At 33.9% G+C, this 18,374-nt stretch overlaps 2 protein-coding genes across 7 annotated transcripts in view; both read right to left on the reverse strand.

The window, feature by feature from the left end:
• LOC138692850 (dehydrogenase/reductase SDR family protein 7-like) overlaps positions 1-5,612 on the reverse strand; it is a 23,185-nt gene extending 17,573 nt beyond the window's left edge. For 4 of the 6 annotated variants that reach the window (XR_011330148.1, XR_011330149.1, XM_069816135.1 and 1 more), the window contains exons 1-3: positions 5,426-5,611; positions 1,348-1,507; positions 22-165 (exon numbers count right to left, since the gene is read on the reverse strand). Coding sequence is in view for 4 of the 6 variants with exons in the window: in XM_069816135.1 (XP_069672236.1) it covers positions 22-165; positions 1,348-1,491 (288 nt within the window). In the remaining 2 variants the exon portion in view is untranslated. Of the gene's footprint in view, positions 1-21; positions 166-1,347; positions 1,508-4,556; positions 4,774-4,868; positions 5,055-5,425 lie in introns of those variants that run through there. The other 2 variants (XM_069816136.1, XM_069816137.1) reach the window with 2 other exon arrangements.
• Positions 5,613-10,546: 4,934 nt separating this feature from the next.
• On the reverse strand, positions 10,547-17,817 carry MED19 (mediator complex subunit 19). Its single transcript, XM_069816871.1, has 2 exons — positions 17,554-17,817; positions 10,547-11,603 (listed from the first exon to the last, which is right to left on the reverse strand). The coding sequence occupies exons 1-2, from the start codon at positions 17,735-17,737 to the stop codon at positions 11,071-11,073; spliced, it is 717 nt and encodes a 238-aa protein (XP_069672972.1). The 5' UTR covers positions 17,738-17,817; the 3' UTR covers positions 10,547-11,070.
• Positions 17,818-18,374: the final 557 nt, after the last annotated feature.

Consider the following 18,374-nt stretch of genomic DNA (forward strand, 5'->3'; position numbering starts at 1 on the left):
GATACTTAAAGTATATCTTACCACATGCATGGCGAGCAAATCATTCCTTACTCGCTCAAGTTCATTCTGACGTCTTGCTGATAAAATAACTCGACAACCAGCTTTATAGAAGGAATGTGCAAGAGATTCTCCCAATCCCGAACTAGCTCCAGTAATCATAACAACCTAAAATTACATTGGATATGAATAAACATCAAATGAAAGGTAATTTCCAAGGAAAGGTCACTCTTCCCTTCTTCAACTAACACAACTTGAAAGACTAAAACTAGTGTAGAAGGGTGACGGCATAGAATGGAGTAGGCCAGGTGAAAAGGGTATGCAATAAGGTGATCGTGATCAGACCTTACAATTTAGTCCCCGACCTTTTTCGAATGTAAATCAAAATGTCAAAAATGTTCTGTTTTATCAACAATAATCTCACTAGAGGTTTTGATTTATCTAGAGAAAATCAAAACTCGAGTGGGATTTAATTGACTATTACACTATTAGAAGAAAATACATACAGATTAGAAGAAATAAAGTACTCTAATAAAACAATATTAATTGACTTACTAAAATTCTATTTCAATAATGTTAGTTTTACCAAAACGTTTGAACGGAGCCACCATTTTCAGTGGACTATTTATGCGGAAAACAAATGATGATTGCAAAGCATGTTTTATGATAGGCTACCATAAAGAATTTGCAGTTTGAAATGTTGGCAAACAAAGAAACAAATGCTAGGGAAATGATAAAAACAAATGCTAGGGAAGTGGTAAAAACAAATGCTAGGGAAGTGATAAAAAGAAATGCTAGGGAAGTGATAAAATTGTAGCGATAAAGAGCAATGATTGGTTGAAACACGTCCTTTTGTACCAATATGGAAAGCAAAGAAGGTTAACTAAACAGTAAGGCAATTATTAACCTGCTGATTCATTGTAGTGTTAAAATTTAAATGTTGATACATGTGTTCCTATTTCTCCTCCTGAAATCTGGCAACTCAAGCTTCAGTCTGTTCGAAGACTCGAAGATAGTCAGCCCAATTCTTTCCTGATCTTTGAACATTTCTTCTTCCTTGGAAATATCATAATTGTTATTCTTGCTACCTTATAATTAAATGCAATAAACATGTTATCTTCATTTTAATCTTTGGCTTAAAATTGCTTACACCCTTTGACAAAATTTTATCGAGAAGTTTACTAGACTAATATTATATTCCCTTTTATCATAACTACATTACAAAAAGCTCAAAATTGCATTTTAGCCTATATAAAAAGAAAGAAAGAAAGAACACATTCACTTATTCTACATTTTTGTATTATATGAGAATAAATTCGCAACAAGCTACATGAAAACGTATAATCCCACCTTTTCTTTCAGTTTGCATCTTGCACGTCTTGAATTTATACCACCGATCAGCTGGTAAATTAGCCAAGGAATTGAAACTGTTAAGGATACACATCCTAATATCCATCCGACGAGGGACCATGTACTTTCAATGTTCTGCTTCATGTCTTGGTTTCAAGACCTGTTCCAGAAAAGATACAAATTACAGACAGCACTTTATCTTATTAATTTCATGAAATTATAATAAGAGCTGATTTAACAGAATAACATCAAAGAAAATACAAATTGACGGATTAATTTTTACGTAAATTAAATTAGCCACTGTAATTCTCCAGGAAAGCTTACTGAAGGAGGCATAATTGGTTTTTTATAATAATGATAAACACGAGGTTTTAGTTAGCGGCCAAAAAAAATTTTTCAACATAAAATTGTTCGACACTTACTTCCATATTCCAATACTCTTGCAGCTCTCCCCCTTTTATGTTTATCAATGTAACACTCAAGAGGTCCAGGTGCAATACTCGGAAAACAAACCATTTTCCTTAAAATTCGTCATGGACCTCTCGCTTGTTTGTTATGTTGGTAATTAGAGGCGAAAGGGTGATGTGCCTCCTTTAGTGTAGTTCTTCTGAAGAATCTCCCTCCCACCTCTACTAATTACCAAACATCATGCAAGAGGTCCAGGACCTCACGAGTGTTATATTGGTAACAAGAAAGAGGGGAAAGGGAGGCTACAACAGTGCATTACAATATAGCCCACGAAACTAGCACACAGTTAGTTCTGGTGATTTCAGAAGTGAAAATCTTTTAATTTAGTCTATACAGAAATTTTTGTGAAAATGGGATTGAAACGTTGAGGATTTTATAGCCTGGATATATTGGAAGGAAGGAAAACGTTCGAAAATGTAGCAATACATTTGAAATTAAAGGTGCATTATAATAGAGATGGAAATGTTGTGGTGTGTAGTAAAAGAAGGAAACATAGGGATATAAAACATAAAATTGCGCGTGAAGAATGCATTAACTTGTAGTAATAAGCACTCAAAAATAGTGAAAGAGATCAAATAATAACGAAAAACACACAGTTTTCGTAATGTATAATTTCGTTTATACATCCCACATTACAATACCTTATTACAGACCAATACTGACAACATTGCTAAAGAAAAAATTTCCAGCCTTTGCCCAACGCTTGAAAATCCTGCACAGATTCATATAGCAAGACATAACAAAAATCTAAACTAACTTAACCTAACCTGTAACAGATTCGTATGCAAGGCATAGTGTAAGTGAACACTAGTATGAAACTTTCTTAATGTCATCAAAGCTATGTTGGTATTGCTATAAAATACTTGAAGGTGTATAAGCACAGTATAAGAAGAATATACTTTAACTGTGGTATAAGCGGAGTACAAAGGGAAATAATTCTGCTCTAGTTTAGCCTATACATCATACAGAAATCAGTGAAGCTACAGAAAAAAGAAAGGGAAAATTTCAGTATACGGATTCCTCAATGACAATTATATCTTAAAACACTAAAAAGAGCAGATTTGTCTGCGTTTGTCAAATGTGCATCATCGTGCTTACGAAAAGGCATCCTGATGTATTCCACATCAAAATGAATAAACTGCAAATTAATGTACAATGACTCTTCTATTTTTCCACAAATCTCATACTTTTGTCTTTTGAATGCTCAACATTTATCTTATTAAGATTATCTGGCTATTGAGTTGTTAGACATAAAGAATGTTGTGTCATCCGATCTTATTATAAATATGTGTTAATTGACAATTATCCAAAAAAACTGCATTGAAGGAGGCACGATTTTTTTTTATAAATTTCAGAACAAGGATTCCTTTCTTTCCCTCTTAGTTCAAAATTCCAACCTTGTGCATACGAAATAAATTATTGGCACTGAAAAGTGCCTTTTCGTAAGCATGATGATGCACATTTAACAAACGCAGACAAATCTGCTGAAATCTTCCCATGTCATTTTTTTTTTTCAGGATAAGAGTCATTGTACATTAATTTGCAGTTTACTTCATTTTGATATGGAATACATAAGGATGCCTTTTCGTAAGATGATGATGCGCATTTGACAAACACAGACAAATCTGCTCTTTTTAGTATTTTAAGATGACTGACATTTTCCCCATATTTCTATTATTTTTCTGTGCAATCCGTTGTTATTAAGCATGATATGAAGACCTCAAATGCAAAACAAGTTATATCCTCAGAAAAGTTTTCTCAGAAATGAGCAAAATGTGCCACCCAGTATATTTACGGTATATTTTATAATTATTTTTCATCATCCAATTCCTTCTAGGGTAACAAGATTTTAGAGCAAATATTGGCCTTCAATATTCTTCCTTCATCAAATTATTTAAATTTCAAAGTGGATATAACATGATTTGCACTTAAAAAGTGGATATAACTTGTTTTGTACTTAATCGTGATGTGAGTAGCCTAGATATTAATTTTGAACTTACTAATACTATAAAATATTGAACAAAGTATATGGTTATCAGTTCAAATTATACACATTTTTATTTTTACAATATTTTACAAAGTTACTGATATATATATATATATATATATATATATATATATATATATATAAGATTGCCTGTTGAAATTTTCACATGAATAAAGACCTAATTTTATTATTACCAATGAAAATTATACACATAGTTATCATTACAAATTATAACTTACACATTATTTTCATAAAATACAAAATTACTTAAAAATATAACATTTTTAAGACTGCCTGCTGTAATTTTCAGAAGAATACAGACCTAATCTTGAATACATTTTTAAAATGAGTAACAAAGAATGTCCTTTCCAGACTTTAACCAATATTCTGTTCTTTTGGGGAATTTCTACACATGCTCTAAAGAAGGTTCAAGATCAACACAATTACAATTCTCATTGGGTTCATCATGGTCTTTCCTAGCTGCTGGCGTTGACTGTAATTCCTTGCAGAAGGTCAGTCTAGGATCTTTTCTAAAATTTAGTCCACTCCTTGCAAGAAGATTATGACTATTCCTTATTTCGAGTTCAGATATCGGCCTCGAAGTATTTGTTGCTACAGGCGGGTGCTGCAAATGACTACATCCTTTCTTAAGTAGTGAAAAAGGAGAACCACTGTCACTGAAGAAAAACGGTTATTGATAGTTTCCTGTACTGTTTCTCTGTTTACTGTTAAAGAAGCAAATGGATCACTATACCTGGCTTTCTTTCTTCTTTGCCAGTCTGTTTCATTACGTTTCCTCTTTCTGGAACCCACGTTTCCTTCCCCAACTGTCACCATACCTTCCATATTTTCCATTCTCTTGCCATTCACGTAAATACAACAAATTCAGTCTCCTCTCACCACATTGACTGTTACAACGGTTGATAATTATTAAAATTATTTAAAGTAGCAAAATTATAAAAGCTGTTGCACATTACGTTAATAAAACGAAAGAATTGATATAACTTAAACTGAAGCAAACAAATTTATGGATGTAACTTATTTTGAGTCAAACGCAGGTTTTTACCATTCTGTCAACTGGAGGATATAACTTTTTCTGCACAGAATATCACACGTATAGACGCAGGGGACCCTTATAGCAGCAGTAGCAGCAAGAACTCTATTTAAAAAAAAATGGATATAACTTGTTTTGCATTTGAGCTCTTCATATGATCTTAAGTCGTTCAAACTTTAAATTCTTGCTCCTGAAAAACTGCAAAAAAAAAAAAATGACATAGAGAAATTCAGCAGATTTGTCTTTTCAGTGCCAATAATTTATTTTGTGTGTATGTGAAATTTTGAACTAAGAAAGGATGGAATCCGTGTTCTGAAATTTATCCTATGCATGTAATTTTTGCCACAATAAAGATACTATCGGATGCACAACATATCGCAAAATCTCTAAAAAAAAAAAAAAAAAAAAATCACGAGGATAGATACTACAGGAGATATAACCAAAATATAACTAAAATTCCTTCAATCGGCGCTAGTTTTGACAGAGTTTCACACATAATAATCATATATTAAGAAGCGTAAGAAAGTACAAAGTGAACAAAGAAATTATTTTTATAATACCATACTCACTGATTTTCTTCTTTCCATACAGCTTTTGTGCAAGTAACCTACAGAATGACTTCACTCCTTGACACACTTGACAAACTTCGAAGTCCGAAATGCAGGCCGTTCGGACAAATATCACCGATGGAGCCGTATATATAGACTACACACAAGGTTACGCGATACGCTACGCATTTCATGACAAGAGCAGTAGAATGTTTCATGATCAAGGATCAACCTGTACCTGTGCCAGTGTCGCCAAGACACATTCATGGAAAGCCACCAAGCTGTACTGCTTAAGACGCTAGTCTCCTATACTTCCAATACAAAAAGAAATATTCTATGTCCTCTATGGAGTAAGAAGTTCGCTAAATTCTCATATCAGCAATTATTAAGAATTTCCTTCCAAATGAACGTCAAAACCCCAGATTTGGTAGTGAATCCCTGACGTTAGCAACACTGGACTGAAAACAACAGAAATCAAGTGTTGCCATACTGATTCCTAAAAACCCGCCATCAATGAACCAGATATGAAAGTGCACAGTAATTGTTAACTTTAGATATTATATATAGAAAAGATGATTTTGCAGTTATACCTGTGAATGTTAAAAATATCGCAAAACCCCTATAATATAACAATACAAATTTGATAAATTTTAGCCGCTAAACCGACAGGAAAACACTAGATCTAATGGGGAAAACCCACAGCCCTAGATCATAGTAATATGAGCCGTTCAGAGCAAAAGTAGTCTAAGTCAAAATTGGGTAATAAGGCTTAAAGTAAAAATTCTGTATAATACAGCGCAAAGTAGCAATTAATATGTCCTTCTTGCTATCCACTGACTACTAATAGTTCAAATAAATTTAATATTAATTGCTACTTTGCGCTGTATTTTACAGAATGTTTAACTCTCACTACCCATTTTTTACTTACACCACTTCTGCTCTGAACAGCTCATAGGCAGAGCCCTCTATGGTTCCAATCAACCCACTTGATATTCGCAAGTCACAGAAACGGATGCCAACTCAATTCTTGAAAACCAGCTCTACAACCGTGCAAAAGTCGTGAAATTGTTATATTATCAATGTAACATATTACTTTGCCGCTGTGAGTTCTGTTCCATTGACAATACTAATGCCATTACCAACTTGTAGTTCAATGTACAAGCACCAGTATGTGTAAGATTATTTTATTCAGAGTGTCTCTTCTCACTTTATAGATCACTTGGATATGGAACAACAAGTTTTGATGGTGAAATCATTGCAATAAGTGAATGTCTCAGGAATCTTCTATGCCACATCAATAAATTTAGGAATGCAGTTATATTGTCAGACTCCAAAGCAACTATTCTATCAATCGTCTCTAAACACACACCTTCATCTCAAACAGCAGAAATAACTAAAATGCTCTCTCCATTAATATCACTCAATAAAAGAATTGTATTCCAATGGATACCATCCCATTGTGGAATCCTGGGAAATGAGAATGCAGATGCTTTAGCAAAGAAGGGCAGCACTGCTACTTACAGACCTGTTACTAAATCTACGTATTACTCTGTGAAGAGATTTATTAAATCTACATACTTAAGACTTCAACAAACAAAATTTGATAACACAATCCCAAAGGAAAAAATGGAAAACTCTGCATCAAAATCCACAGTTAATTCCCGATTTACCATGAAAATTGTCTGTAGCTGCATTTAGATTGGCAACAGGCCATGATTGTTTGGCTAAACACCTGCATAGAATTGGAATATATCAGTCCCCTAACTGCCCATTGTGCAACTCAAACCAAGAAATGGATTCGGAACACCTCAAAATCTGTGCTTCATTGGCTGGTCATGATAATATCTTTGAAAAATATTGAAGTGTAAGAGGTCAAATGACTTAATTGTCAAACGCCTGGCATTAGAAAACAACAACATTTTATTCAGAGTTATTTGCAAAATAAACAACTAAAGTTATCTCCATAAATAACTGGGTTGTATCAAGGAAGCATAGGCACAGACTTTTAATTTTTTTTCCAATAGGTGTTCACACTTTGCCACTGGTATAAATCAGTATAATTAAATTCTTGCTGCTTTTGCTTACTGGATATAAAGAGCCTTCTGTACAAAATAAATAAAAAAACCTTTATTACTCTTAGGTCGACAACAGAGTTGCTTGGTTTCTAAGAGTTTTCTTATAACCAGAACACAACACTGTCAGGCTTGTCTAACTCTGAATCATATTCAATCCACTGGTTTATTTCTCCACGATTCTTGAAAACACCTACTGGTACCTTGTTCTCGCAAACTTGTTTTACCTGAAGATTCTGCAGATGGGTAAATATGTACAGACCCAGAAACAAAAGTTGGGCCACTTGAATTTTCCAAGTTCCAGTTATAACATAACTGACTGAAGCCGATTCAATAATTGTCAATGAATTGCAGCTCTATTGAAAGACTGGAAAATGTCCAAAATACTATCATAAACTGGGGTCAAGTTGGCTACCCGGATTGAAGTTAGTCACAAAATATACAGTAGTTGTTTTGCACTGTTGTATTGGAATTATATGACATACATTTATTTAGTTTTTGAGAATTGTTAATGAAACATTAAAAACACTGGGGAGAAAGATCATTAAATTAATACAATCATAATGCAGCAATGTGAAATACTTTTCAACTGTCACGCACTATCACTGTTTGAGTTGGATTTTAAGTCAGGTGTCAGACTTCAGACAGGTTCAGGCAGGTACATGACTGGGTACAGACCCCTGACCCCACTGGGCCATTACCTTACTCATGCAGACCTCTAGGATCAAGGTATGGTTAGAAATTTCTACTTCTACATTCTAAGATAAAAATCAATAGTTTTCAGAGGAGAAGACACAATTAAAAGTAAAACCGTAATAAAATAATTCAGCAAACAAATACTTTTAACTGTCTTGGTTGTACAATAAGATTCAAAAAGAATGGGCTGACAGCAAATGTGAAGTTCCAGAAACAGAACAGTATGCATACCTGTCTCCTTGAAGCCCAGTTCACAAGATGACACAATTAAATCATGTAAATGTGCTGTATTTTGTTCTAAAATATGTTATAAAATAAAACGAAGGTTTGATTCTAGCTGCATTAGAGCCTCTGAAGAGTGAAATAGCAATAAAATTGATAAATACTAAATCTATCGAAAAAGAATACATTTATCGAAACGAAGTCGAATGAGAAAGCTACGTAATACACCGGATTAAAGTCTGAGCCATTGTAGCGTAGGTGGATTAACGTGGATTTAACCAGATAGCATTGGTTGTAGCTGGTTCGAATCTTAGTTAGTCTTAATTTTTTACATTACAAATTTACCATAATAAGTTTTTATACACACCTTTACACAAATACCAAGTGGTGACATCGCATGAAATGCATTAGTTGGTGGTTATAGATTTTTCTGTACATCTAAAGGTCAAACTTAGCTCACTAAGATAACTCCTTGAAATATCATGAAATAATATAATTATTATCCAATATTATTCTTCAATGTTACTCAAATTATAATTAACTTTATGTAACTATTGTCACAACCCAATATAAACATGTGACTTTACTCCTTATTTTATTATAGTCCCCCATTCTCTTGGACATCATCAATTTGTGTAACATCAAGATTTCTGGCTTGGGTGTCAGCTGTTCAGTCGCCATATTGAGTGTTTATTGAATACATAAGGAGTTATCCGGCCATTTACCTTCAGATACATTATGGGGAGGTTTATATAATTGGTAACCGCTATCTGAAGTTTCAGAAACACTTATCGAACAAATAGTGCTATTGAATAGTTATCTGACATTTCAGAAGCCGGCCATAAATCATAGAGAATCAGAAACTGCAGGAACATGCACTCTTTTCTCATTTTACCATTCAGTAGGTCAGAACACGACAAATTTTGATGGAGAAATTGCTGCCATATTCATATCCTTACAAAATCTACTGTATAGGACAGAAGATTTCCAAAATATTATAATCTTATCAGAATCACATGCAGCAATATTGCACAATCCTCAAAAAGTGTTATAGTTCTAGATTACAGAAAAATTATATACTTTTAAAACAAACTGGATAAAAAGATTACATTACAATGGATCCCCTCTCATTGTGGTATAAGAGGTAATAAAACAGAGGATTTCTTGGAAGAAGAAGAAGGGGAGAGCCCAAATTCTACATAATTATAACCAAAGTCTTTTATAGTATGCTGTAAAAGAATTAATTAAAAGTAAATTTAGATTCATCCAGAAGCAAAATAATGAAGATATCGCAAAGACAAGACATGGAAGATTTTAACTAATCCTGGAGTAATACCCCAGTAGCCACGAAGATCTATAGGTACAATGTTCAGACTATGGACAGACCACCTTCACAAGATAGGAATTTACAACACAGAAAAAATTGTATTCTGTGAAATTCAAATTAAGTTATGCATCTAGACTATCTTAACAGATGCACACAACCTTAATTATGCACAATATCATCCCTGAAAAATATTTCAGTTCAAGAAAACCATTGGCCTTATTGCCAAAATATGTTTAGACATTAGAACAACATAATCAAAAGTATACTCTACAGTTATATGAGCAAATTTAGCGAAGAGATTCAATAATTATTTCACTAGAAAGTTTTAATAGAGAACACAAAAGAATTTGTTTAAATACATTTTGCTTTTATTAGGTTTTTGAAAGTTTTCACTCACGAATGAAGATAGTGATATTTTACATAAATTACCTGGAGGATTACTGATAATAACAATTCGTGTAATCCGTGTATTTCAACGTGAATGAGAACAATTTAGAACGAAACAGTACATCCCAAAGTGTCCTCCATATATGTGTGGATAAATGAAATTCCAAACAACATACAACTTGCTAAGCTGTTGTCACCATTTATATTTTTCACCTTTTCATTCTGCTCACATCTGCACTATAAAATTACCTTGTTTTAACATTACAGCGCAACAATGTCATTAATAACCATCATTAGTGAAGAATTTTTATTATTTATAAAGTTGAATGTGTCAATTTGTATTTAAGTTTAAACCATGAAATAATTTCCTTCCCATATGGCCACTTAATAAATAATTGTTTTGTAGTTTAATGTTAATGTTTAATAGAAAATACTGAGTTCAAACCCTTTAAGAATTTAATTAAAGATTATGTTTGTACAAATATTTACAAAACTTACTGTAGTTAAACTCCTGACTGCAATAAAACAACATAATACATTGCATTACTCAAAAAATGTAATACAGAAAAAAATAAATAAATACAACTAGTGTAATCAATTCAATTTAAAATGATACTGTACTTTCTGAAATTAACAGAGATTTATAACCAAAATGTCAAAGAATATTAATGGGACTAAACCTGCAAACATGATTCAATGCAACAAAATTTGTAGTACTATAATATATTTTTTTAACCTTTAAATAACTAAGGACATTAATTTACATTGTACATTTATTTTAACATTTAGAATAAAGTGACAGCCATTTGTGAAAGATGATTTATGTACATAATGCATCTCTCTAAGATATATAATCCAGACTTGAAGATGCACTCATGAATGTACCAAATGGTCTTGATTCACATCTGAGGCAGTGTTGTACTTAAAAAATTATATATACACTCTGGAATAAGGAAGTCATCTCAACCATTGGAATGCTGACTTGGAGTAAGTCCACCTGGATGTTCAGGACTATGCTTTTGTTTTTTTCTTTTTTTCTCTTTCTTTCGTTTTTTACGTTCCTTTTCTTCGTCATGACGCTTTTGTTTTTTGTGCTTCTTTTCGTGAGTATCTTGACCAACTTCTGTCACTTGGGTTTCCTGACTTGGAGTCTCTCCAGCTTTGTGTTTGTGCTTCTTATGTTTGTTTTTGTGTTTTCTTTGTGGTGCTGGGTTCACATAGCGATACTGTTCTGGAAGGGGACCTGGATGCAGTCTAAATCCAGCAAGCTGCACACTGGTTAATGGAAGTAATTCTTTACCGCCAATAGGGGGTTTCTCAATTACAGAACGGAGAGAACTGTTATCTTGATGACCAGGAGTATCAATCATACCAGGTAGATTTGGAAGAAAAGAAGACAGCTGCTCCTTCACTTTCTTTCCGCTGAACTTACTATATGAATGTTCTAAGCCATAATATGCCATCAAATTTGTGGCCCCAGTTAACTCACTTTCACCTGAAACAAAAGTAAAAATAAATCAAACTTAACAACAGTTCGGTATATAGTAAAATGTCGTTATAACGAAATATTCAGTATTAAGAAATTATTTTCTGTCCCTTGCCCTTTTCTCATATGATTTAATGTTAAAATGTTTCAATTTAACGAAATTCGTTTTTACGAATAAATAATGGATACCATCCCATTGTGGAATCCTGGGAAATGAGAATGCGGATGCTTTAGCAAAGAAGGGCAGCACTGCTACTTACAGACCTGTTACTAAATCTATGTATTACTCTGTGAAGAGATTTATTACATCTACATACTTAGACTTCAACAAACAAAATTTGATAACTCAATCCCAAGGGAAAAAATGGAACTCTCTGCATCAAAATCCATAGTTAATTCCCGATTTACCACGAAAATCATCTGTAGCTGCATTTAGATTGGAAACAGGCCATGATTGTTTGGCCAAACACCTGCATAGAATTGGAATATGTCAGTCCCCTAACTGCCCATTGTGCAACTCAAACCAAGAAATGGATTCGGAACACCTCAAAATCTGTGCTTCAGTGGCTAGTCATGATAATATCTTTGAAAAATATTGGAGTGCAAGAGGTCAAATGACTTTATTGTCAAACACCTGGCATTAGAAAACAACAACAACTTTTTAACGACAATATTTTAAATGAAGGGTATAAATAGTTAACAAGTAGGGATATATTTTATATTATAATATTGCGATTGTGTAGTAGCCAGGTGGTTATTAAATATCTAGCTAATATAGTACTATGTCTACTATGATGCAGATATGTCCGAGTGTTTTTTTTTTTTCGTGCAGTTGTTCCCTTGTTCTCCCCATTTCGTTTCCTTCACAGCTTCATAAAATTTGAATTTTGTATTTTTCCTATGCTTTTCTTTAAACTTCTTCTTTTGAAATGCAAGCTCAGCTTTTTATTTTATTTATAGATATTTTTCAGACCTACATTCAAAATATGCGGAATTTACAGCATAAGAGGAGGTAAATGAACAAGAATGCTTCTTTCTTTAGAAAAATAACGTATTTCGATATAACGAAATTTCACTGTAAGAAAGTAATTTCAGACGTGCCTAGGATTTCGTTATACTGGTACTTTACTGTAATTCTAATTTTGAGCATGAAACAGTGAGTAAATTTTGCAAGTATCTCTTCATTTTAAACACTGATATGCAACATTTACACAGAGCAGTGTATTTTATTTGAAGTTTACATAAAATTCCGCTGCAAATTAACGTGTCTGAGAACTGTTGAGGGAGAGGGCAGAATTTGATAACCCACATAAAATTCACTTTGAGAAAACAAAGAAAATAACTAAAAATTCACTTTGAGAAAATAAAATAACTATTGTACTAAAAAAAGTAACAATGGTTAATGAAATTAGCTTAACATGTGTAAACCTTCTATCTGAATATAGGTGGAGAGAGAACAGTTTCCTTGGGGGGGGGGGGCAAAGCAAAACCATAGAATCCCCATATAACAGGGTTATGGGGGGCATCATGTACCTCTTCCCCCCGTTACAGCCTGACCGTGGTACAGTACAGTATATTGGAATATGATCATTTAATAAAGGTATTTTCGGAGGGCAAGTTTCTCACAGTGTTACACCCATATCCAGGATGTTTCGGACCAAAATGTATAGGGCTTGAATTATAGATCTACTACAAATTATAATAGGACATAATTTAATACGACCTCTTTCTTTTCTCTCTCATACAGGAACACATATACATCAATAAAACTACTTAACAGTGCTAACAGAAACTTTGCATTATTGTGCAGTATGTTATTCTCCAAGTGTGGCCTGAACATCTGCAGACTTCTAATACATGAGTACAGGCGGTTACAAAAAAAAAAAAACATTACAGTGCTTCCATTCCTCAAACGAGGTAAGTTATAGAAAGTCTTACACATTCAAAAATTTAAAATACATATTATAGTCCAGACACATGATCTGAAGACATTAATTCGTCAATTTAAATACAAAAATTTAATCATAAATAAAAGCAAAAAAGATCTTTTGAATTAAATATTTTCTAACGTTAATAAAAAAAAGTTCAGACAAGTTTGGGGGGGGGGCAGTGCCCCCCATAATTCCGCCTATGTATCTGAAAAAGGCATTAAGTAGGTCACGAAATTACTCGAACTTGGTTGTTCAGGGATACTTAGTTTCTCCATCTCTTACAATGATTGTGTATATGCGCAATATTTCAAATTAAATTTATAAAAGTTTATATAATAACTGCAAGTTACTTCTTTCCCATATCTTTATCTACACCGACCTATTAAAAAAAAAGATACAAACTTTTTCCTTGTGCTGTAAATATATGGACGGTTTAACAATATGAATATAACTTTGCTATCCAATCCCAGAGAAAGAAACTTTTGCTTAGCAGATAAAATACATTACAACAAAGTCAGCAGTATAGTTATCTCACTTTATAACAAAATGTGGGTTATCAGGGTTTTTTTATCTCACAAGCCTCATTTAAGTATTGTACATACATGTACAGTACCAGAAAAAAGTAATGGGCCGACTCTTGGGAGTTTTTTCATAATGCGGTTCACACAATAACATTTATAAGGAGATTGACATGCCGCCCAGAAGCATGGTCTTTTGTCTCACCTCAGTAGTTCAGGTGGCTCAGCCATCTGCCTGTCACGTGGAAGGGAGCAGGTTCGAGCCTCATCCCAGTAAGTTCCCCCCCCCCCTAAATAACGTTAAAATCAAGTTTTACAGTGTTAGGACCGATGTTTCAGTGTTTAACAAAACTGGAATAATTAGTGTCCAACTCCTATGGGCTATTATTAAGTTTGACCTTGAAGTAATACTACAAGGGTGAGTGGTAGAAAATTCAACTGCATTATTTCGCCACTTTCGGATAGGCCTACATATTTATTTTTCGTTCAGGGGCACATTATACAAAGGAAGTTATTACATGTCTGGCGAGGACAATGTGGTTTTTCTGAAAGGAAAGAACATGTTTTTCACTACATACTGAAGAAACTAGATTTAATGAACTATACTGATGATATTATGTTATTGCAAGGAATATTAATAACAATTCATAAAAAGTGTTAAAAAATGGGCTGAAAATAATCAAACTCTTAGGAAGATTTTAACTACGGACAGTCAGTGGTTAAATTCTACTGTAACATTCCCGGAAAATGTGCTAAATCCAACTAGACTTGTGAACTACCAGTATGGATCATATACAGAGACTAAGAGGAAAGCTGAAACTAGAAAAGGTTGGAGAATACTGAGTTTGCAGTGGAAGATCTGTCCTTGGGCAGAAAACTATGGATGAATGAATGTCCCAAATTGACACCTGGTCCCAGCAGAGGAGCATTCTAGGAAACTGAGAAGGAAAGCAGTTAGAAATCTAAGAGACAAAAAAGTAGTGAAGGCATCATTTAGCAAGTACAAGTGGACACTATTGTTTGTTTTTCATAATTGTCTTTATCTTTATTTTATTTATCTTCCAATTAATACTCTGTATTTTTTTTGGGCGAGGTCAAGCCTAATAATAATTGATAGAATTGGATAGTAATCATTGCAGTGTTTGTTAAACAAACTCTGTAGAACTCCATTTTAACGTTATTCAGGAAATAAAGTTCACTGGAATGAGTCTCGAACCTACTTCCCTCCACATGACATGCAGATGTCTGAGCGATCAGAGCTACTGCAACAAGACGGAAGGTTTTACTTCTGCATAGTATGTAATTACTTCTGATGGAAAGATTAGTGAAAACTGGCCATGATGGACCAATGTCCTGACCACCCTGCTCCCCCAATAATATGTCTCTGGATTTTTCCTTGTGGGGTTTTGTCAAGAATAGTATACACAAGTAAGTGTCTAATATACAAGAACCGAAGCAAAGTATCAGAGACGCAGTACAGTATCACTGCAGACATACTACAAACATGGAATGAAATTGACTACTGGTCAGCTATTCTCCAGGCAACTAAAGGAGCCTATGTTGAGGTGGAGAGCAGAGCAACTTTTTGAGTTGACAATAGCAATGCAAAAAACCGTAAGTTCCTATCTTCAACAGTTTTTAAGTTAGGCCTATTAATGAGTGAACTCTGTCAGAGACTTCTGAAACACTGTGTACATCGTTTGAGGCCTAGTTCAACAGCATTTTTAAGTTTCAGTCACGTATACATATCACCAAATAAATTTGTAGGAAAGTGGAACAAATATAATCTTACATCCCTTGTGCTACCGATGGTTCGGAAGCCTGGCCATTAATTAAAGATATTGAAAATATTATGCTCAATATTTTAGAAAGGAAACTTTCTAATTTATTGATTAAAGTTCTCGTTAACACTTTGTTAAAAACATAAAATTTACTCTGTCACACGTTAAAAGTGTTAAAATTGTTAAAAAGGTATTTACCTTCGACAGACGGCCCGTTTCGACGCTATTTGTCGTCGTCTTCAGTGTCTCTTGAACCATTCAAGAGTGGTTAAAGAGACACTGAAGACGACGACAAATAGCGTCGAAACGGGCCGTCTGTCGAAGGTAAATACTTTCTAATTGATTTAATTTATAATACTGACAGGAAACGTTATAATAATGAATTACATAAATTATATGCTCATCCTCCAGTCATGAATATCTTAAAAGCAGGAAGGATAAGATGAGCTGGACACGTGATAGAATGGATAGTTCAGGGATTCCTAAAAGAATAAAAACCGATAACCCTGGAGGACATAGCAGAGGGAAACCCAAAACTATCTGGCTGAACAGCATAGAAAATGATTTGATTAGTTGGGCTATCACAATTGAGGACAGTAACACAAGACCAATCAGTAGCAGAATATCATTGAAGAGACTAACGGACCTGGGTTCAAATCCTGGTTTGGGCTTTTTCCGGAGTTGATCCTCAACCAGTTAAGCAAGTGCAAATTTCGTGTTAGATCCTCAGACTCATTCCGCCATCATTAATTTGAATTTAATTTATCATCATTCAATAGTTTCAGGTCAACAAGAATGCAGAAGAATATATATGATTCCTCCAAAGAGAAAAAACTCCTAGGAAGACGACTATAATAATACAGTACCATTATTTACGCTGAAAACGGTAATCTAGTTATTCTAGTTATTTGGTATTAGTCTGTATAAATGTTAATAAAACACAATTGTACTGATTTTCTCTTAAAGACGTTACTTTATTATTTTGACATTTGTTTCACTTATCTGTATGCTACATATGACTTAGACTTCAACAATGATACATTTCCAAAAAAAAAAATAAAAGGGTAATAAAAACAAAACTAAATCAGTTAAGAATTGAACCAGGTCTCAAAATACAGTATTTAATTTGAAGTCATCTATCACGTATTACAACCAGTTTTGTCAAAACATGTGTTGATTTTGCACATTTTTTTTTATATTAGAGATGCACACTGTAACTAAAATGAGCAACTAAAACGAAAATGAAGTAGGCTATATTTATATACCATCGAAGCAAATGTTACGTCCTGTATTAGGAATATAGCAAAATGCGGTAGGGATTCATTTCATGATTTTCAGCAGCCCTTATTACAAAAAGTGAAAAATAAGAATTACCTCGGTAAAATTGACACATTGCTGACCCGAACATCAACAGTCACGTCCCTATTCCCAGCAATACTCAGTTTGCAGAGCTCTCGGTTTAATTTGTGATATTATGTATTTATTTGTTTACATACTCCACACTCTTGCATTTCAACATTGCTGTAATTAACGTCATTGATACCCTAGCAACAGCTGAACTGGAATTTTAGTTAGACCTGTATTTTGAACAAATTTCTACATATCGCTTGCCTAGATCCAGTTACAAAAAAATCAAACCTAATGAACGCAATTTACTTTCCAACTTACCTCACACAAGGATGAAGCATGTCACACAAGCACATTGCTCTTTCCATTCAGACAGGCTTACCTGGCGGCTCCTTCATCAAGTAGAAGGGTCCGCTATGGACGATGGATGGGTTTTTCCCTAAGGAGATCGTCGTTTTTAATGTTCCTGTAGAATCTTGACGTGAAACAACAGGGGACCGAGCCCCTCTGGGTGACGATTTTGGCGAATATTGTTCAACTTTCCGAAACTGATCAGCCATCATCATCTTCCCTCATCGTTTCTTGCCGTTCACAACAAGACAACAAGACAGGACTGACAATGGTGCCACCGACGGCCAATAATGAAAACACACATCTGGATAAAATACATTACACTATCACTCGATGGCAGCACGTAATAGCAAGGTAACTTTCGCCATCTGCAGGACGTAGATTGAACTGAGTGATGAATTTCAATTGTTTGTTCTAGCAACGGCGGTTATTTCAAATATTCCGATATTTAATTCATTTGAAGTTCAAACAACTTGGTTGTCCTTCATTATTTCGAAGACAAATGGCTTTATAATAAATGTCTTGAGTATTAAATATATATATATATATATATATATATATATATGAGATTCAAATCTTGGTTCGGAGTGCCCTCTTCAAGTAATCTTGATTTTATACTTTCCAGATCTCTCATTTGTTTTTCACTTAGATATTCCCATATCATTTCCAGACCGTATGTGCAGATAGGCCAGATTTTAGCTTCAAAAAGTTTCATCACTGAGCTCATGGACATACAGGAGATAGATTAACCGTATCTATGCACGTGTGCTCAATCCCAAACTATTAAAAAAAATCTTGGTTCGGACAAATTACCTGCTTGAGCTTTCTCCAGGGCTTTCTCTCAACCCATTA

Source organism: Periplaneta americana, chromosome 17 (genome assembly GCF_040183065.1).
Source record: "Periplaneta americana isolate PAMFEO1 chromosome 17, P.americana_PAMFEO1_priV1, whole genome shotgun sequence".
NCBI lineage: Eukaryota > Metazoa > Arthropoda > Insecta > Blattodea > Blattidae > Periplaneta > Periplaneta americana.

Coding starts and splice junctions, on each gene's coding strand:
- MED19 (XM_069816871.1), bottom strand. CDS start 17,737: ATGATGATGGCTGATCAGTTTCGGAAAGTTGAACAATATTCGCCAAAA. Junction 11,604..17,553: donor CTTGATGAAGGAGCCGCCAG/GTAAGCCTGTCT, acceptor CTTTTGTTTCAG/GTGAAAGTGAGTTAACTGGG.